The sequence below is a fragment of the Penicillium riverlandense genome (genome assembly GCF_028828495.1).
Source record: "Penicillium riverlandense strain IBT 135883 chromosome Unknown utg000007l_segment0_segment0, whole genome shotgun sequence".
NCBI classification, from domain to species: domain Eukaryota; kingdom Fungi; phylum Ascomycota; class Eurotiomycetes; order Eurotiales; family Aspergillaceae; genus Penicillium; species Penicillium riverlandense.
The window spans coordinates 2,575,266-2,595,560 of record NW_026643198.1 but is presented as its reverse complement, the minus strand read 5'-3'; the positions used below and the strand labels follow the sequence as shown (position 1 = coordinate 2,595,560).

Here is a 20,295-nt window from a genome sequence, read left to right as displayed (position 1 = left end):
GGCAACAATTACGTACGGATCCGCCGAGGTGCTCTATACATAGCATAGTGTCTACGCGTCCGTGGCAATTTTCTGCTGCCACTGGCCCAGACTGTGTGGGGTGAGGCTGCGCCAACTGAGAACGCCTTGCTCCGGGGTTTGTCCAGTGCCCTTCCTCTTTGGGGTGTGTTTTTCTACCGGGCTTCCCTCGGTCTAAAGTTAACTGCTAGATTGAGATGGTTGTTCGAGCAACGAGCGCCGCTTACCCGGATATGGACGCAGTGGACTCATGAACCCATGAGTTCGCACTGGTGGGTCACTACATCGGCGATCGCAGGAGTGGGTTTGTAGTTATCTGTGATTTTTCTTATGGCGGATGCAGTTTTACTCCACCTTTCACTTTGACTGGTCCGTTTGTTTTCATCTCGTCCGACGACGAAAATGCCCGGGAGATAAGATCCTGGAGAGATCTGAGTTTGTGCAAGTCCAACCCAGGGACAAAAAAACTCCAGACAAGTCTCTGAAAAGAGTTCGAACGACCTGATCGTGTGCTTGGGGTGTTGGATTCAAGCGCCGTCACTCGTGGGCTTCGCCACTGCCCGGAGGACCCGAATTCCTCGATGGGGATTTTCTCCGAGAGATCAGCAGTGAAAGGACCAGCCGCAGTGCATGCATGTGTGATTTGTGATGAGAAGTCCAGATCGAACTGCTGGTAGCCAATCTGCGCCCCTAGAGGGGAAGGGTCTTCCCGGCGCGAAGTAGAGTTCATCACCCTTGTTCCTGCAGCATACATCAACACTTCCCGTGCGTGTTCCGCGGATGTTCACCGAATACGGTTCTGACGCTCCTATCAGTATATCAAATATTGCAGAGGGTTCAGAACTCTAATGATGTAGGCGGGAAGGGCGTTCCCGTCCTCGTGCCGCGATGAATTAATTAATTAACAGTGGATCTCAAACTCCAGCCAGTGAAACCGCCCCCAAGGTATCGCGGGAGAAATTGGCTTTAGTTACTTTTCAAAGGATGTGGAACCTGTGGCCCAGGTCCCACGTTGCCGGTGCCGTCTAAGGTAGAAGACGAGCAATGATGGGCGTCGTGGAAAGTCCAGAATCCAGACTATCGTACGCCGGCTGATCCCATCGGAAGGTGTGGATTCGCCGGAGCCATCCTTCGTTTGGAAACGATCGGGAATTTCTGTTCAGTTACGGGGCCTTTTCATCCTATCTTGCCAATCGCAGCTTTGGTTGCTGTGTTATTTTTTTTGATTGGACCGCTGGATCTTAAACCCCCCGATTAGGAAGGTCAGATTTGACTCGGTCCTTGGATCCCAGGAGATCCGGCCCGTTCCCCGCTACGTTCCGAATTCCCAGGGCGCGCACGAGGACGCACGGTGCAATTGGGAAATGAGCATGGCCCGTGCTGGTTTGAATGTGGTCTCGTTCCCAGCCACGCTGTCGGAGGTCGAACTGGCATGTCGTCGTTTGTGGTAGTTTTCACTTCATGAAATGCTCTGTTTGAGGGACGAGGGCCGCAGATAACATGTAGTTATGACCTACTAGGGTGATTGTAGTTTCAAAGTAGCTCTAGATTCGGGTTTTCGCCTGGCTAATTCGGTATATGGAGTGCTCTTGGGTACAAGGAAGGAAACTACATTCTGCTCTCTACTTTATGATGGAGAATAGTATATTTCTTTACTTCTTGTCGATTTATACAGCACTTATAGAGAGAAATCAAAGAAATCATTGTATGTTGCGACATGCAGCTGCCGGTAGCTCGCAATATATATCTCCCACCAATATTGGATGGACAACATCGGGATATAGCAAATAATATTAACCATTAAATTAACTGATCTATCTAGCTATCTATGTCTTTTCCTTAATATAAAATCCTGGTAATTGTGACCAGGCTTCTGTTGATCGCAGAATAATATTGAAGACGCTGTGCTCTATCTATACTGGTCAACGAATTCCGAGCTTATACTCAGACTTGACAGATATTCGCGGCCTTGAAACCATAACATAGTATGGTAACTCAGACATGACTATTCTATGATAGGGTGAGGTGAATCTGGCAAAGTGGTAATTCGCAGGGTCGCGCTTCCCATCCCTTGCTTCGAGCGCGATGCGCACGACCGCGACTGGACACCGGACCCTATCAACTCCGCAAGCAGATGATGGGTATGAAACCAAAAGTCCTTGCCAGTTCTTGATAAATCAGACAAGTGGACGAACTATGTGCCCCGTTGGACCGGAGAACCTGATTACATTCTAGAAGCTAAGACTAGGGAACGTATACATACTACCTACCTCGGATTCCAGAACGTCGCGTCCTGGGAATGCCTCCCCGAGTCACAAGGAGATTGTCACGTCAAACCTTCATTCCAATCTACTTACTGTACCTTGACCCCTCCAAGGACCACCCCGCCACTGACTACACTGCCAGCCTCCTTGCGGCAGGAAATATACCTTTTTTATAGAAATACCTCCCTGTCCGTAAACTCAGCAGCAGCTCTCGTCTCTGTTCCCCGGTACATACAGCCCTTGCCAATCCAATCCCAACCTACGAGACCCAGACACATAGACACAAGCTCAAAATGAAGCTTACTACAATCATCGCAGCAATCTCCGTCTCCACGCTCGCAGCGGCAGCGCCCATTCCCGCTGCCTACAGGCGCGGTCTCTTGCCTTCGCCCGCTGGGGCTTTGAACATTCTGTTGCCTAATTCGGGGATCCCGAAGCTCATGGGGAAGTTGGATAAAAGTGCTGGAATTTGTATGTGATGGATTCGAGAAGCATCCGTGAGCGGTGATTGACTTCGATTATAGAAACAGATTGTTCGCAAAACCGGCTACCGGCCTCTTGGCAGGAGTAAGCAGAGGGAAAGAGCTGGCCTTTTGGGTGAAGAGTATCAGGCATTTTTCATTGAGATGCAGCGAAGCTGTAGGATCCCGGAGTTCTTGGCGTACATGAGAGAATTGACACATATACTTACGCCATAAAAGCGAACAAATACCTGTTCCAAATGTAAAATTTGCGAAACACACAAATAGACGGCTCATAAATACGCGCCGGTGTCCCAAAAGAAATCCAAGCCGTCATCAATTAGAACATCCCCTCCATATCCAGATCCAGGAACTCAGGATTGCCAACGGCCATGTCCGCGGCATTGAGTACATCATCAATAGCATCCATGCCTGCACCACCACCGTCAAGCCCCATATCCTGCCCACCACCGACTCCGCTTTCCATGCCAACGCCGCTTTCCATGCCGACGGCAGCAGCAGCAGCAGCCGCGGCCGCTTTGTCCAGCATCTGATTGAGATTGTCCGGATCTTCATCGCCAACAGCATTGTCTCCCACACCGGCAGCAGACGGCTCGAGGTCCATGCGATCATGTCCTTCGACGCCGATGTGCATGTTATTAATGATATTGCTTACGTCAATATTTGAGACCTGGGACGGAGGTGCCATGAGAACATTGACGCGGCGCCAGAGACGCACGATCATCTCTGCTCGTAGGGGGTCCTTTTCAGAGACCTTGGGCACGTTGTCGTGCTGCAGGACGAGGGCGTCTCTGAGCGTCAGGATCGGACACCGAGGGAGGGATTCTTTCGTTGAGTCAACAGGATGGTAACTGTTTTGGTCTACAGCAAAAGACTCCGCCATAGGCGCGCAGATCATCGTAGCGGCGATGTCGAGTGCCAGATCACCGCTGCCTGCTTGGGATTGCTGCTTCAGTTCGTCCAAGATGGCGCCGAGTACGCGCGTGGACCCTAGCATGCGAACGCCGGCTACAAGTTGGCGGTGTGTATAGGAATGGGGCGCCATGTTGATGTCCGGACTAGCGCTCCAAAGGACGAGAGACTGTAAGGTAGCGCGGATGCTACCTACCAGACCGCCGGCGGTATGCCCGGTCCAGCTATCGAGCTCCGAGCGGTGGCAGCTGCCCGTGCGTTGAAAAGAGAGATAAGGTTCAAGGGCATCTAGGATCGGTTTGATGTCAGAGCGAGAGGTGTGTCTGGTTCGGACGTCCTTGAGTTGTTCTTCGAGTAGGCGCCCGGTGATGTTCAGAACAGTCCGATGGATAGCCTGGGCCTCTCCGGAGATGGAACTGGGCTTCACCAGGGAGTGAAGTGTCTTCAGTGCGATCGTCGGATCTGTTTCCGTCTCCCAAATGTGATTTCCCAGCCATGTCAAGGCAAATACCAGAGACGGTAGAAGGAAAGGTTCAAGCAGATCTAAGGAGCGTTTAGCGAGGGCAACATGTCGGGACGAGCGACTCAAATACATTCGAATCCACCTTTCAATGTCTCAAAATCCAACTTCCCTGACTCGCAAGCACCAAGGCTTTGGTCAAATAGAGTCGCCACAAGCACGTAAAATTCTTGCGGACTGCAGCTCGACATGGTTTCTTCGCTGATGCCCTCCGCAATAAACAACGCAGCGATCCATGCCCCGAGATCTTTGTTCTGCTTGTCGGTCAGCTCAGCCAGCTTTTGGCTATAAGATCCTCCATCCAGGAGTTTCAGCAAAAATGACCCATTTCCTGAGACCCCGATATCAGAAGCGCTCATATCATAGCGGAACTTGAAAGTGAGGACCAGCAACAGGATGCTGCCGAATTCATCATAAACAGGCTGGTTTTCACTCTGGTCCTCATCCCAGTGCCACGAATCTAGCAGAGTGCAGAGGGGTTGCAAAAATTGCTTCGCTGTCCGGAAGAGAAGAATAACGTCCAAAGCTTGCGGACGACGCGAGAGAGCATTGCAAATGCTTTTGAGTGTCACTGTCTCTTTCTGGTTGCAAAGGTTATACATAACCTATCATAGTTTTAGTCCATATTTCCGTGGAAGGCATTGCGAATAGCTTTCCCTACCTCGGTGATTGCTCCGACTATGGCGCCTGCGTTGCCCTCCATCGACTCGAGTTCACCGATCAATTGATCGGCACGTTCAAAGTTGGTGTTTATTTGAGCCACCAGCTCGTCCTTTATATACGGTCCACCGACAGGCAACGTCTGCATGGGGTTCTCTCCCAGCAGTCGCTCAATGCTGGACTCGGGGATAAGCCGGTGCGATGCGCAAGCAAATAAGAATTCCTGGCGAGCATCGGACAAAACGCTACTTCCCTGCATAGAGAACATTTGCGAGAAAGAGGGAAATGCATTCGGGTCGAGCCGGCTTAATGCTTGACTGATACACAGTTCCATGGGAATTGGCACCATGGATGCTGCCGACATGGCGGCGAAGAAGGCAGGAAGTTTGTTCACCAGGAAAGCTCGAAACAAGAACATGGTCCGACTGGATTCGTTTCGATATACGCCGTTGGATAGAACGTCGAAGGCTGCGGTAATTATTTCCTCAATGAGAACTTCGTAGTGTCCCTGGTACACAGTCAGACCCCGCTGCACAAAGACAACATAATCACCCATGGCAAACTCACCCCGTATCGGTTCGTGAGGTAGTTGATCAACATCGAGTCATCAGCCAGCGGTCGGCCCACAAGCTACAGAGGAGTCAGCATTGATATCGCGGCAAATGCAGTAAAAATAGTCTTACCATGGCGTTGATATATACATAGAGACCAGCTCGAGCATTTATAACATGGCCATCCATGACAGATGACTCAAACTGCAGGGCATTCACATTCATCTCATCGATCGCCGGATGTTCCAATGGTTTAGAGGGTTGATCGCCGAAAAGATTGAAGTCCTTCTGCAATGCGTCCAGCCGCTGCCGAAGAGGCAAAGAGACGTCCACACAAAGGGGCAGGTAGGCGGAAAGAGCTTGGCCCAGTTTGGTTTTCAGGACTACGGCAAACATATCAGCAGAGTTCATGGCATAATTCGATAATATGAGGAGTTAACCAACCTTGCTGATAATCGCTTGAAAGAGCCTCCAGGCCCTTCCCCGTGCCAGACAGAGCAGCAAGCAGAATGCCGAGGGACTCGAATAATGACACCGCATCGGGGGAGCCCATCATGCCACCGGCCTGCTGAGAGACTTCTAGATTGGTGTTGTGCCAGGAAACAACGGCCATAATCCAGTCCACAGTTGCAGAGTAGATTTCCGCGACTTCGGCGATGGTTTTGGGGACGTTCCCCGTGGAGATGGAGAGCATGACATCCTGGATAATTTTGATATCCGTCATGAGCGTGGACGCCTTTCGCTTTCGCTTCGGCGGAGCATCAGAGCCCAAATCAAGAATCGAGGAATGCTTCAAAAGACACGTCAACGCTGTCGATGGCTTGGCGTAGCCAATCTTGCAGAGAGCGTCCACGTAAAGTGGGAGTAAGGGGTCCCAGGCGATGGTGGTCGTAGTCCGACACTCTAACAGAAGATTGAGAAGCTCTTCTTCGTCAACTGGGGAGCGTGAGAGCATCAGTTTCGACAGGTCTTTGAACTCGTCTACATCTATTCGATGCGCCAAACATTGGTGGAGGAAGGCCCTCCACTGTTCGGAGGAGGCCATCTTTGGCTGCATTGCCGGGCTCGCAGCGTATAGCAGACTTCGCAGTCTGGTGTATATAGCTCAATTCATGATCTGATGCCGGGCTCAATTGATCCGTGATATTTTGATGGGAAGGAAGGAGGATTGCTTCATCGGGCCAAAGCGGTGACCTTTACACGTGACTGAAACCAAGGCGGTGTCATTCTGCCTGGTCTACGACTTGATCTTTCTTTGACCTTCAATTCTACTCATGCAAAACACAATTTTTCTTTAAGAATCATTTAATTTCATTATCATCATGACTATTCCAAAAACAGCAGTGCCAAGTGGGAATATCATCAAATGCAACAAGGGAATCCAGCGCCTCTATATCCGAAACCGCTCAACAATAACAAAGGAAATGCAAAATGAAATGAACCAGTTTACCACCAGTCACCGTGGTCCTTCATGGCCTCGACGACCTTGGTGAAACCGGCAATGTTGCTACCGGCAACCAGCGAAGGCAGGACACCCTCCTTGGGAGTGACATACTCCTTGGCGGTGTGGAGACCGTTCTCGAAGCAGTCCTTCATAATGGCCTTGAGGCGGGAGTCGACCTCCTCGGTGGTCCAGTTGACCCGAGCAGAGTTCTGGGCCATCTCAAGACCGGAGACGGCGACACCACCGGCGTTGGCGGCCTTGCCGGGGGCGTACCAGATGGCGGCAGCGCCGGGGTTGGCCTCGCGGTGAGCCTCGAAGACATCGATGGCGTCCTGGGTGGAACCCATGTTGGAGCCCTCGGCGAGGAACTTGCAGCCGGCGGCGATCAGGGCCTTGGCCTCGTCACCCGAGACCTCGTTCTGGGTCGCGGAGGGAAGGGCAACATCGATGCGGCCGACGATGTTGGTCCAGGGGCGGGCGCCGGGGATGTACTTGAACTTGGAGGCGAAAGCGGCCTCGTTGACGAGCTCGGAGATCTGCTTGCGATCGACCTTGATGGCGGCGATGGTGTTGATCTCCTCGGGAGTGAAGCTGCCCTCCTCGCCCTTGAGGACCAGGCAGCCCTGGCTGTCGGATAGGGAGATAACGGAGCCACCGAGCTCGATGACCTTGAGGGCGGCGTACTGGGCAACGTTGCCGGAGCCGGAGATGGCGACGCGCTTGCCCTTGAAGGACTCCTTACCGCCGGAGACGTGCTGGATCATGTGATCGACGTAGTAGACAACACCGTAGCCGGTGGCCTCGGGGCGGATCAAGCTACCACCCCAGCTGCCGCCCTTTCCAGTGAGAACACCCTGCCACTGGTTGCGGATCTTCTTGTACTGGCCGAACATGAAGCCGACCTCGCGGCCGGTCACACCGATGTCACCGGCGGGGACGTCAGTGTCGGCGCCAATGTGCTTGCAGAGCTCGGTCATGAACGAGACACAGAAACGGCGGATCTCGTTGTCCGACTTGCCCTTGGGGTCGAAGTCCGAACCGCCCTTGCCGCCACCCATGTTCAGGCCCGTCAGGGCATTCTTGAAGATCTGCTCGAAGCCGAGGAACTTCAGGATGGAAAGGTTCACCGAGGGGTGGAACCGGAGACCACCCTTGTAGGGACCAAGGGCGGAGTTGAACTGCACGCGGTAACCGCGGTTGATTTGGATCTACCGTGAAGATTAACGCAATGTTTTAGGTGGCGGAATAAAAAAATAGAGCATACCTGGTTCTTGTCATCCTCCCAGACGACACGGAACTGAACCACGCGCTCGGGGACAGAAACGACCTGCAGAGCCTTGCGGTACTCAGGGTACTTCTGGAAAAGAGTGGAGTTTTCCAGAGTGGAAGCAAGTTCTGTTTCGGGTGATTAGCTGAGCCACTTCCCGAGAGCCACATGCCGAGAATGCCGATGGAAAAAAGATCAAGTCGGGCAAGGGAACACAAGACACGACAAGAACGACAAGGAACAAATTTGCTTACCCTTGTAGGCTTGCTCGAACTCCGGCTCGTGGGGAAGATTCTGCATCATTGTGGTTTTGTTGTAGGATTGATTCAATTTACTCTGCTGCTCTGTAGTTGGAGAAGGGATGATCGGCACTTCCAAAGTATGCAAGAAAAATTAAGGTAGTGTATGGGAGGAAGCAGAGATAATTAATGAAGGAAAGGAAGAAAAGATCAAAAGGAAAAGTGATCGGATGGGGATTATATACAGTCTGGAGGGGTGGAGAGTAGGATTGCCGGAGTCGGACGAGGGACTCCGGGAGCGACGCCGGGGAAGGGGAGGACTACTACTACAACGGGAGGCCTGGTGCTTCGGAGTAGACGAACGGATAGGTAGTACAGGGCAAAATGACAGCGCGATCTACTGGGCACAGCATGGAACCCATGGCTTTCCGTGGGAAGTACGTCCGAAGTTCGGGGCTGGCGGGACTAATGTTAGCTTATCCTCTCAGGTCACAGATATTGTCCTTATCAGTCCCGCCACCCTACTTCTGTTTCCGGTCAACCTTCATCCAATGATCCCACTATGATTGCCGGGCGGGCGCTGAGGATCTCTGCCCCTTCCTTCCGGCTCAATTTCGTGTCAATTTCGTGGTTTTCGTGGGTTGGGGTGCCCTTTCCCATCGGATCGGTGCTCTCCGACACAGTACTAAGGTGGCTAGTGACATAATGTAACTTCTAGAGGAAACCTCTAAGGCGGTTGGTACTGCTATGAACGTGGATGGCACAGTGCTATTAATTTGAGCTGACAATAGTAGTAGTGTAGTATGTCATAGCGACACACGAGACACGAGAGGTCGTCACCGATGCAGGCGTTCTTTAATTTTTCTTCGGCACTTCTGATCGGGAGCCGCCACTTGTGCACGTGATCACCTTATCTGATGGTCCCCGATTTTATTATTCAAACTGCTTATCCTTGCTTTGCTAACGGGCAATTACAAAATATCAAGTCCCGCTTACACCGCTCCTCTGACAGGAAAACAGGGCAGATACATTGTGGATGGTGGGGGAAGGATTTGACTCATTTTATTGTGCAAAACTTGACTAAGAGGTTAGATATGACATTCAACACTGACTGTCTGGTGGCGGCACCATGCAGGGGTGAGGTCTGACAGTGCATGAATTGTCTTCAAGCCATACCAAGTCAGGCCAAGAGCAAGCATTTAACATTATCTGATCCGACTAGACCGATTTTTTTTAAAAAGTGATGTCGTGCTAGCGTCTGCGTGACCAATGCATTAATACGTCTGGGCTGTATTAGCATTGGTGGCACCTGTGTCCGACGAATCGCCGGGGTTGGACCAGCGTCAAGTGATAAGATCCTGTTTTGTCGTTGACTGGCTATCAACCGAAGAAGAAGGATGACCTAGGACATTGAGTAAATTGTAGTTTCGTCTCCGTGTAGAGAACAATTTTGTTGTTTGATACCCATACTGGTGCTAAGTTATCTCTAATGCTCTCATAGTATGAGAGTTGCATACCGATATTTGATTCTTACGGGGAGAACCAGCTAGTGTAATTAGATAACTTTATAGGATAGGTGAGACCTCCACAAGAACCACTTGCCTCTTTCATGTGCAACCCAGAGATCGGTCCTGGGCTATATGGGGTGTGTGGAACCACTATAGAGCCCCATGGTTCTAGAAGGCTTAGAACATAGATCTTAGGTGACCAGATGCCCGGTTCAGATTAGCTTCGCTGTACTATAACTGAATCTCTATACTTAGTAACTGTTTATTTGTGTGGAGAACTGATTTTTCATACTGATCAAACCCCGATATAACGATATGGAAGCGTTTCTGCATGATGTGTTGCAAGTTTTCTTTTGTCTTTGCTAATCTTCCATCTGATAATACTGCCCCAGATCAATAGTAGAAAATGATATTTGGGAGTAGGGGACTGTTTTTATATCTACCGAGCACGACATAACTATATGTACAACAGTGGTAAAAAAAGCACATCTAAAAGTTTGTATCTCAGTTAAATATGTAATTTCGCCTGAACATGGGGATATGGGATAGAGTCTATATGGCGAGTGCTGATTTCTGCAGGGGACTTGATATACCTCCAACCTTTGTCAGTATTGCTGATAAGTAAAAAGTAGCTCACCTTGCACTGACCATAGATCAGTCATACTTGGAATCGATCAGGAAAGCACTACATAGAGGTATACATGAAGAAACACGATATAATGCGAATTGATTTTCTTCTATGTATTATTTCTCATTAGAATCATATTCTCCCCTCGAACTCCGAAGTATCACAATAAGCGGTTATATCTTTGTTCGGTTTCTTCGGTTTTAGAATCAGGTTTGCATAAAACTTCCTAGAAATGTGTAGAATATGGAACGAACGGAGCACGAGTATATATTGTCGTCGAGATACAAGAAACTGGATATTGCTAACCCAGCGATCATATTCTGAACTGATTGGTATCTACATACACAGCTAATTACAACATGCTCTGTAGATCTGCTTCGATCAAGTTCCGGCTTTGATTGTGTTTCAACCGCTGGTCCGATTGATCAGTGTTCAAGCCTCAACCTACGACGCGACAGCTGCCAATGTAACTCAATAATGAAACCAAAATTCACTTGGAGTCCAGCTTCAAGCTCTATAAAAATCGACAATCAAGCCACAGTGGCTGGTGTTGCGATCGCATGCGCCAATTGTGGGATTCGGCGGTCTCCGCTGCGAACGCGTCCCGCATAGAGGAAGGTTAATACAAGCAACCTCATTTGCTGTCCGTTTCCCTATCAGTCGGGGCAACAAGGGTCAATCTACGCCATGAATAAATTGACACATTGCTTTACTCGAGATATTCAGGATCTTTTCACGGCCGAGACGTTTGTTGTCGGGACGTGGCGTCAGGGGCGGCCGGGGAAGTGAGGTAGGACCCTTACGTGTTCCGATCGGGACGGACCTTCTGCAGATTAGGTTGTTAGAAAGCTGCAGACATGTGATGATGATAATGACGAAGCTGTTGTTCAGCCAGCCATTGTTCTTTTCTCTACTCTAGCTAGCTAGTGCACTAGATAGATCACACCTGGGGAGAGCTCTCGGGTAGGGGCTGCCGATCCATGATTTGGAATCATCGTCGGGCCCACTGTCTATTATTCTTATTATTCCCCAGAGTACACGTGCTGCAGTTAGGGACTTCATTATTGAAGTTACTTTTTCCTTACTGTGTCAGAAGTCATCTGGACATGTGCCGACCGTGATGGCTTCTGCACGGCATGGCACTAAGATGCAGAACTAGGGGACAATGTAGCGCCTGTCCGCCTTACTTCTGCAGCAAGCGGCAACAACACGCGATGCACAGATAGTTGGCTGCCTATCTAGTGTTCGGCGTAATATCTAAATCCGAGGTCTGCGCCGCTGCAAGCGCCTCATTTTGGCCTGATCGCTTAAAAGCTTTGGCCCGCCGATGACATTGTGCTACCATATCATCGGTGCGACTAGTCTGCCTAGGAAACTATGTGTAGAACACGGGCAGAACCTAACTATCGGTGAAGGAGCCGATCGAGCCCGTCTATGCATTTGGCCTCACCTAAGACCGTCCAAATTTGATAGTCCGGTATAACACAGGAGGACTATTGTAAACCCGCCCTCAATTCTCGAGTGTGAACTAGTTTGCTATAATATAAATCCAAGGGCGACAATTATTGGAATAACTCCGGGCAGATAGCGGAATCCCCACCCCTTAAAGACTTACCAATTCGAGCATTAGTGGCCCAGGATTGGTGCTTTCAGTGACCATGCCTACTTTAGGCATGGAGCTGGGCGGTTCCGGCGCCGAAGGACGGGTCTAATGCCCCCGAAGGTCCGTGGTGCGTGTCCAGGAACACGATCCGCGCCGATTTCCCACACGGGAGCGCAACTGGAGAGCAAGATGCAGGAAATCGCAAATTGAATCAATTGTGTGGAAAGCGCACCGGTAGGTCGCCCATCACCAGCGGCTGACTATGGGATCTGTGCCAGGGGCCGCAGGTCATTTGACTACAGAGTGCAGTTTCCTGGAAATGCGAGTTTGAGATATATGACACGCCGTAAACACAGACGAATCCCGTCTGCCTGGCATGTGGATCTGCACGGTACCTGAACTCCGCATGTGGCGAATTAGGATCCAAGTGGCACAACCCGGAGAAGAGAATTCGAGGAATGAGGAATCAATGCAAATGGGGAGAGAATAATAATGAATACGTGTTCTGTAGCTACGCCGACAAGGGACATTTTCACAGCAGCCTCAATATTCTCACTCTACCGAGGTTCAGCAAAATCGTGCGATTAATTATTATTCGTAAACCCGGCGATCGCGTCTGTCACTCGGGCGCATCCTGCAACGCTATCGCGATCCGGTCTAAGCTTGAGATGGTCTCCGCTTAGCTTGGACCTCGATTTGTCTGCGAGATCCTAGCTCGTGTGCTCTAGTGACGCCATCCCTGGGAGCAAAACCTTTTGCTTTCATTATTATTCTTGTCGGCGGCTCGTGGCGCTGGGCTCGGGTTCGGGTGGAGATCTAACAGGGGTAAAAAATTCGGATTTCACTCACGCGCTCTCTTCAATAACGGCTTGAGTGGTGGGGGATTGATCCTTTGGCTGTCCCTTTACCTTAGCGAGAAGGTGCAACCGCACTTCCCATTGCAACATTAATCTGCGGCCCTTGGTAGAGATGATGAAAAATATATGATTGACCGGGGCTCATCTAATAATCATAGACTATGGAACAAGCGCCGAACCCATCAATGATGTGCACCCCTGGGCTTGATCACCGCCAGGTGACGAGTCATCTTTATGCGAGCAATGAGTGTCCTCGTGGACCAGCAATTCCAATCGAGACTAGACACCTTGCAGGCCCGGCTCGGAAGCAGATTGGCTTGCCGCAGCACCCCTTTTCGTGTTAGTTAGATGAAGCCGGTCCAGGGATGGTTATTCGCGATGTATCCTATCCGTGTCTCGCAGCGGAAAAGGAGACCGAGTAGTGTGGAGAGGGACAGTAATTGGCATCGACGCCATCCGGTGGAAATGAGCCAATCATACCAATGAAAGGCACTTTGAGATCTGTGCCAATTTTTTCTCTCTTTGTGTACTATTTTCGGTGGACTTCCGGGACCCTCCCTCCCCCTTCTCCCTGCCCACTGGAATGTTTCTCTCTAGATCGATCCCGTATCCACTTTCTCACCCGTGGACGACTCGCGTTTCGGAGATCTGACTTGCTCTTGGCCTGACCGGATAGACCCGTTTAAATGGACGGATCGGGCAGGAAATAATACACCTTATACACACAGTCCTTTTCCCTGCTTTTTTTTCTATGAACGTTCCAGAATAAACTTCGGATTGTCGAACCTCATCCGCTGCTTTCTTTCCTCTTTGTCTTTCACCTTCTTCGAGTTCATCTATCCTGTTGAACATGTGCGTCTCTTGGGCAGCTTGAATCCAATGTGACTACCTTCCACCTGCCGTGAACCTCTGCCCTCTTCCCCGATGGCCCGCCCCTAACAGATGTCCATGAATAAGCCCCAATCTGGCAGAGGACTCGGGACTATCAGGGACTTGTTCCGCTTTGCACCCTCGCCCTCCGCCCCCCTCTCCTCCCGGCGTCGACTCTCGCTCCTGGTCCGTCGAGGAACGGATCTCTTCTCGAACAAGTAACTTCCATCCCTGTCCATTTCTGCCCCTCAATCCTTTTTCCTCCGTTCTGGCGCAGAAAATAAACCAGCGACCAGGACCGCAGGCTAAGAGCATGACCGAATACAGACACCCCGTAAGATCTCCCTCACCACCGTCCGGCATGAATTCAAATCCGCACTTCGACCCGGCCACTATGATGGGTTTGGCCGGCGCCTCGCCCGGACGAACAGAAGACAGCTTCGATATCTTCGAATGGTACCCGCGTTACCAGAGCTGCCAAAGCTATTTCCTGGATCACGCCCAACACAGTGTTCCCGTGCAAGCGCTGTCCGCTTTCCTCAATATCCGCCTCCCCTTCCAGCGACAGCCCAACCCAGTCTTCAACTCTTCATCATCATCCGCTTCCTCTTCCGGTGGCCAGACGCCTACAGCAGGAACACCACCGGCCGGCCCGCCGTCCGTTTCATTGATCCCCTACATTCGACGCCTGGTGGCTACAGGAATGGATTTCCCGGGGGTCCTTCATGGATTTTTTGGTGACAATTGGAGCAGCGGAGTTGGCCCGCTGCATGAACAAGAGCGCCGCAATTATCTTTTCGCAGCGAAGAGTGGAGGATGGGCCTCTGTCAAGAAGGACTACGACATCCCACCGCTGGAGACGATCCCGTTTTTGCGCCCGCTTCAAGGACCCCTAGACGCTGAGATCGAGGCAGCAGAGCGCAGCTGGAGCGAATGGCTCGCCATGGAGGACTGGATGGTTGGGCCCCGAGCCCCAGATATCCTCCAAGACTCGTCTTCGCAGAACTCGCGCCCGCGGAGTGCGCGTGGATGAACTCACTCTTGTTTCTTTCTTTCTTTGTCTGGTGGGCATATACTATACACATCGGGTCGGCGACATGGAGTCAGTCCATTGAGTCTTCTGAGTCTCTATTTGTTTCTCTAGCGATCTTTTTCTCTCTCTCTACACCTCTGCATCCATCGGTCCGGTCTTATCTCCAAATGGCCGATCCGATTACTGGTCTCTGAGTGATGGTTTCTTTGCTCAACAAACGTGATAATTTTGGCGGTGATATGAATTTATGTACTACAACTTTTCCATACAGAACCCTGGGAGCCATTCCTATGTGATCAATCCAGGGGGACGAGCAGGGACGGATAATCGCCTCGGCAAAACGGGGGCCTGACAGCGACCGAGCAAGCGAACTGCGCTGAGCGTAAACGAGGGGCCTCAAAGAACCAGGAGAGAGATCCCGGCTAACCGGTTCCCAATTGGCCTCCGAACGGACACGCACATCTGATTTCCAGCAAACGGACATATGTCCCCATATATCCGTTTTGTGGATCGGGCCCGTGAATTGGATCTTGACCAGCAAGTGAGCCGCGTTTTTGCCACCTGCCGCTTTCCTCTTTTTGTTACTATTGGGAAAGAAAGCGTCGAGAACCAGCAAAATGTGTACATACTACTACGCACTAGGAGATTCAAAAAAGGAAGCGGGATCGGTGAAATCACAACCCAACCCCACTAGTTTGCGCTTCTACCGCTGTGGACACCCCCGGGTCAAAGCCCAGATCCTGTCCGTGACTACTCGGCCGCCAGCGTCTGTCTGCTGGGCTTGTGGGGCTAATGGTACAGCCCCCCATGAAAGTTGTCTAAATACGGATGGAATTAGTCTCGTCGACCATGGATGAATTGATGAATTGATTCAGATGCCGCAATCCATTCCGGGCGGGACTCAAGGCATGTTGGGTGCAATTATTCAAAAAAGGACACAAAGAGTGAGGCGGAAAGTCTCTCCTTTCTTTGTTGCAAAAATAACTTTCTCGCGACCCCCACAAAAAACAAGAAAGCTACAAACACTAGCTAGAGAACAGACCAATAAGGTTCATCTAGACAGTTCGTTCACATTATTGTTTGGAGTCGGTCCAATCTGGGCCGCGGCCTCAAGGGAAAAAAAATGTGGCGTGGCTGAACACGAGCCTAGACAGCCCCTAAAAAAGGCCACTAACGATCGCCCCCTGGAGCCGGGGCGGGCTGTGAGACGATCTGAAATTCTCCGAGATCGTCTCAGAGGCTCAAGGCTGAGAGCAATGGTGGAGCCCAAGGCATTTTTTTCTGACCTACACAAAGGGTTCAGACCGTCGGAAAAGCGATTCCACTGCCTGATGCAGCCCCATGCCTGATTCTTTGGGGTTGTGCTTGATCCTGAAACCCAACGGCTGCGCCATGTACAGTACCGCAGTTCGAGGTTCGCACATCGGCGGAACCCCTAGAATCTCTCTTTCCATCTAGAGTAGGTGTGGTAAATCGGCGGGGAGGAACCAAGGGCAAATGGAGTAACAGTCTTGGTGATCAACTTTGAAACTCCTTCCAAAACGAGTCGATGCTACTCATCGACCATACTTAGATAAGTGGGCCACGAGAACTTGTGGGTTCCTTCTTGTTCATTCGAGCGACCATGCTCCCTTACAACGAAACCACCTCAAAATTAGTCTATATTAATGCCCCTCCGTGGCAAAAGTTTTATCTCGCCCGAGAACGCCGGCTTTCAGAAGGAAAAAACCGAAAAGTGCGAGGTACGTATTGTACAGATCCGATGTGGACCGTGGATCTAACGGCTTCGGCACCAAGATGAGTGAAATCTTGGGTCATGTTCCCTCCACCCGGCTAACGCCTCATCACTTGCGATCGGACAAAGAACTGGTTCGGTAGTGGAAACAAAACCCTAGGTGGATATTGACGTGCGATAGCAATGTTAATTGTCAGGGACAGGTCTCTGTTCTGTAAGAACTAGGAATTCCCGCTGCAAAACCTTTGCCTGGCGCTGGAGCAGATCCTTGGTTCAGCTCGGCGCAAAATCTCGGATCGGATCTGGGCCGTATACGGGGCCATGATCGAATCATGCTATTCTCACATGCAATTTCATTTAGGGTTATGCTCACTGCTGGAAGTTATCAACACTTGAACGCTAATTAGCACGTGTACAAAATTAAGACGAGAATGATTCGCCAATGAGTGACCGAGAGGCTCGTTGTTAGACACACTTGCAATCTGGACCGATACAGCGCACAGTCACAATTTCTGCTTTGGATCGCTGTACTTTCCTATTGAGAATGGATACTTGGAAGATTTTACACGCTGTGATTGCCCGCCAAAGACCAAAGCGCCATACCACCATGTTGTCCTCTGCTATCCGAACGGGGATTAAAGCGGTTGAATACCCAAGAGAACGAGACCAAATTTGACCAACATAGTGCACTCAATGGCTGCTAGTTGAATAATCACAGGGAAAACTAGTTCTAATCCAACAAAGCTTTTTTTGAAATGGCACACTGACAACTTCTGTTTTTGCATCAGTTTTCTGAATGTATTTGTGTTCTGTCTGTGTCTACTGAAGCAGACCAATCAGTTCCCTCATACTATACTGCTCAAGATTATACACAACTTCCTTGATGCGCTTTGCTTGATCCTCTCCGTAAACAGGAGACGCTAATCCAAGGTACTTGGCGTACACTTTGTCGCTAGAGGACTCTCCGGCTCCATCTTCCGGCATTGGCTGAATGACCTCTGTGATGACAGACCCGTCCACAAACTCAATTGCTATCTTTTGCTGAAATTTGAGCATTGTTTGTTCAGACGAAATGTTGATCCGGTCAGTCAGAGCATGAAGATCGGAATCATGCAATCTATCATACCCGGCCCAGCCAGTATATCCACCATGGAGCCAGGCTAAGGCAACCTGATAATAAGCCGAGAATTGGGCATCCACAATATTCTGTGGGTGAATCTTATTGGGCGTGGAAGCCCCAACAATCGGGAGCTGGTATTCTGGAATTCGGACTGTGATAGACTTAATGTCCTTGTTCAGCGTGCTAGGGGTTCGCAACTTGTCGACCATAGCAATGAGTCCATGCGTCATTCGACAGGCTGGAAATGGCTTCCAGATTGACTTCAAGAACTCCCATTCAGTCCCGAGCGAGTGAAGAAGCTTGTCGTAATTGATCTTTGCTGGCGTGTATGCGTTGAAAAATCCAAATTTGCCCTCAAAGATCTTTTTTGCACCAATAACTCCAGATTCTGCTAATTCCACGCAAAGCCAGGCGTCATGGACTGCAAATCCTGGATGCAATCGCTTGTTCCAAGACCCGTTTTCGAGGTACTGCATCGATCCGGCTGCTTTGGATCCCGCAAGGCCGAATGCCATCTCGATAACGGGTGCGGAAAGATCTTTGATCTTAGCAATGGTCGCTACAGCCCCGAAAATACCCGCCGTTGCGGTGTTATGGAATCCTCTCGAGTATGCTGCTTGACCAAGAGCTCTTCCGAGACGGCATGTCACTTCATACCCCACTGCAAGTGCCACGAGAACGGTTTCACTACTGACAGATGTATGCTCGGCGGCTACAAGCCCTGCCGCTATCGTTGTAACACCAGCGTGCAGAGAGCCATCTGCATACGTGTCATCGAAATCGAGGGAATGACCAAGGAACCCGTTAAGCAGACCAGCGTATTGAGCGTTGAACTTCTGGTCTTTTCCGATCACAGTGTAGGAGCCATTTGCTCCATTGAGTCTTGAGATAGTCTCGTACACAGGCCCAGTGGACTCGGCTTTCTGTGTGGCGGCGGCAGTAACACCGATATAGTCGATTATCAGGTTTTTCAAAGTTGTTGTCGTTCGGTTATTGAGCTGTTTGTACTCTGTCTGATGCACAAAATCCACCAATATCTTTGTAACCGGAGCGGGGGCATCTTCAGGTGCTGTCTTCGTGGGCTCTGCTGGCGCAAACTCTTTGGGTATGTACACCGTCCCATCCATGATACGGCGTGCGGTTCGGATAAAAGAGAGTGTGTGAAACACTGGTAGACCGTTGGATCCCAAGTTATCTTCAACTTGAACACAAACGCTCATAATTCCGATGGGATGAACGATGTCGAGAGCGTCCAGTTCTGCTGTCTTCCCAATCACTTTGTTGACAATAGTGCCAGGGACACGACTGCAAGCTGCTGAGCAAATGGCACCTGTACCGGCCATGCTTTCATGGCACATTTTATCGAGAAAAAGCCGAGCTGAAATATGGCCCTTGGCAGGATCCTGCAGGGGGGCGACGAATATCGGCAAAGGTGCAAACGGGGAGATTGTGTCCCAGGTTGTCCAGTCGTTGGTCAAGCCCAGAAGCTCCGCTACTTTTCCTCGTAGCTCTTGGCATTTTGCAATCCAGGATTCGTTGGCTGTGAGATCGGCGGCACTCTCATAGCCAGTGATGCCGAAGTCATGTGCGTTGACGAATACACATGGGTTGGCGACGTCGCAGGCAGTCACCTCAATATCCTTTCCACCAACGTTGACTACATCGATTGGTTTTCCAGTCGGGAGAATTCCTTTAGAGAGGATTGATCCAATAGACTGATCTATCATTAGCGCCTCAATGACTATTCCAATGAAAGAGGGAAGCTTACTGATCGATAATCCATCAGAATAGGACTCGCCTTCCCTGGAACACCGGCAATCTCCTGGTTTCCTTGATCTTCGAAGCTTCCGCTTTCATCAATCGGGACGTGTGCCACAATTTTCTTCTTTGTGCCAGTATTATAAATGCGAACCTCCTGTGTTTTCATCCCAGGTACAGTTGAACTGCCCGGCCTGAACTCGACCAAGCCTTCGTCAATGGCAAATGGTCCAACTGCGGACGATATATTACCACAATTGCCCACGTAGGATATTGTGTCGTCTGAAACTCCGACCTGAACGAAGGTATAGTCAACATCGATGCCCTGACGGGCTGACTTTTTGATAATAGCGATTTTCGAGGTAACCGCTTTTGACCCGCCCATTCCATCAAGCTGAAGCGGGTCTGGTGACCCCATCATGCGCTTTAACAGGCGGTCCCTCTCAGCGCCTGGTGGAGGAAGTATATCTTCATGGATGAAAAGTGCTTTACTGGTTCCGCCTCGATACAACGCGACAGGGATGCCATAGCTGTTCTGTTTCGGCATGATGGCTGAGAAACGGGCTATTTTAAACCCACAACAGATTTAAACCGAGATTAAATGGGCGCTCGGAAGGACAGAATAATGATAGTCAATAACGCTCAATCGTGATTAATTTGATAATTTATGTCACGCGCGGCACTCGGCTCTACGTCTCGGGCCGGTGCGGCTTGACCTGTTTCCCCGCAATTAATTGACCGGTCAACAAGTCGACGTCGGCTTTTTCTCCAAGTTCGCAAAAAGAGAAGCAAAAGGGATCAGTTCCCTTATTGGCAAAGAATTTTG

The 20,295-nt window shown here is 50.4% G+C and overlaps 6 protein-coding genes across 6 annotated transcripts; 1 reads left to right on the top strand and 5 right to left on the bottom strand.

Annotated features, from left to right (window-relative positions):
* Positions 1-1,259: 1,259 nt before the first annotated feature.
* Positions 1,260-2,637, bottom strand: N7474_008627 (uncharacterized protein; the record flags this gene model as incomplete). The annotated part of the gene is made up of 2 exons (XM_057200037.1): positions 1,260-1,445; positions 2,587-2,637. 2 exons carry the CDS (start codon positions 2,635-2,637, stop codon positions 1,260-1,262), a joined length of 237 nt encoding a protein of 78 aa, XP_057050738.1.
* Positions 2,638-3,083: 446 nt separating this feature from the next.
* On the bottom strand, positions 3,084-6,464 carry nut1 (putative RNA polymerase II mediator complex subunit Nut1; the record flags this gene model as incomplete). The annotated part of the gene is made up of 6 exons (XM_057200036.1): positions 3,084-4,219; positions 4,270-4,801; positions 4,858-5,364; positions 5,424-5,486; positions 5,540-5,790; positions 5,852-6,464. 6 exons carry the CDS (start codon positions 6,462-6,464, stop codon positions 3,084-3,086), a joined length of 3,102 nt encoding a protein of 1,033 aa, XP_057050737.1.
* A 389-nt stretch (positions 6,465-6,853) lies between these two features.
* On the bottom strand, positions 6,854-8,421 carry N7474_008625 (glutamate dehydrogenase; the record flags this gene model as incomplete). Its single annotated transcript, XM_057200035.1, has 3 exons — positions 6,854-8,059; positions 8,116-8,246; positions 8,373-8,421. 3 exons carry the CDS (start codon positions 8,419-8,421, stop codon positions 6,854-6,856), a joined length of 1,386 nt encoding a protein of 461 aa, XP_057050736.1.
* A 473-nt stretch (positions 8,422-8,894) lies between these two features.
* N7474_008624 (uncharacterized protein) lies at positions 8,895-12,168 on the bottom strand (the record flags this gene model as incomplete). The annotated part of the gene is made up of 2 exons (XM_057200034.1): positions 8,895-9,029; positions 12,109-12,168. 2 exons carry the CDS (start codon positions 12,166-12,168, stop codon positions 8,895-8,897), a joined length of 195 nt encoding a protein of 64 aa, XP_057050735.1.
* A 2,016-nt stretch (positions 12,169-14,184) lies between these two features.
* Positions 14,185-14,856, top strand: N7474_008623 (uncharacterized protein; the record flags this gene model as incomplete). Its single annotated transcript, XM_057200033.1, has 1 exon — positions 14,185-14,856. One exon carries the CDS (start codon positions 14,185-14,187, stop codon positions 14,854-14,856), a length of 672 nt encoding a protein of 223 aa, XP_057050734.1.
* Positions 14,857-17,410: 2,554 nt separating this feature from the next.
* On the bottom strand, positions 17,411-20,016 carry N7474_008622 (uncharacterized protein; the record flags this gene model as incomplete). Its single annotated transcript, XM_057200032.1, has 2 exons — positions 17,411-19,426; positions 19,480-20,016. 2 exons carry the CDS (start codon positions 20,014-20,016, stop codon positions 17,411-17,413), a joined length of 2,553 nt encoding a protein of 850 aa, XP_057050733.1.
* Positions 20,017-20,295: the final 279 nt, after the last annotated feature.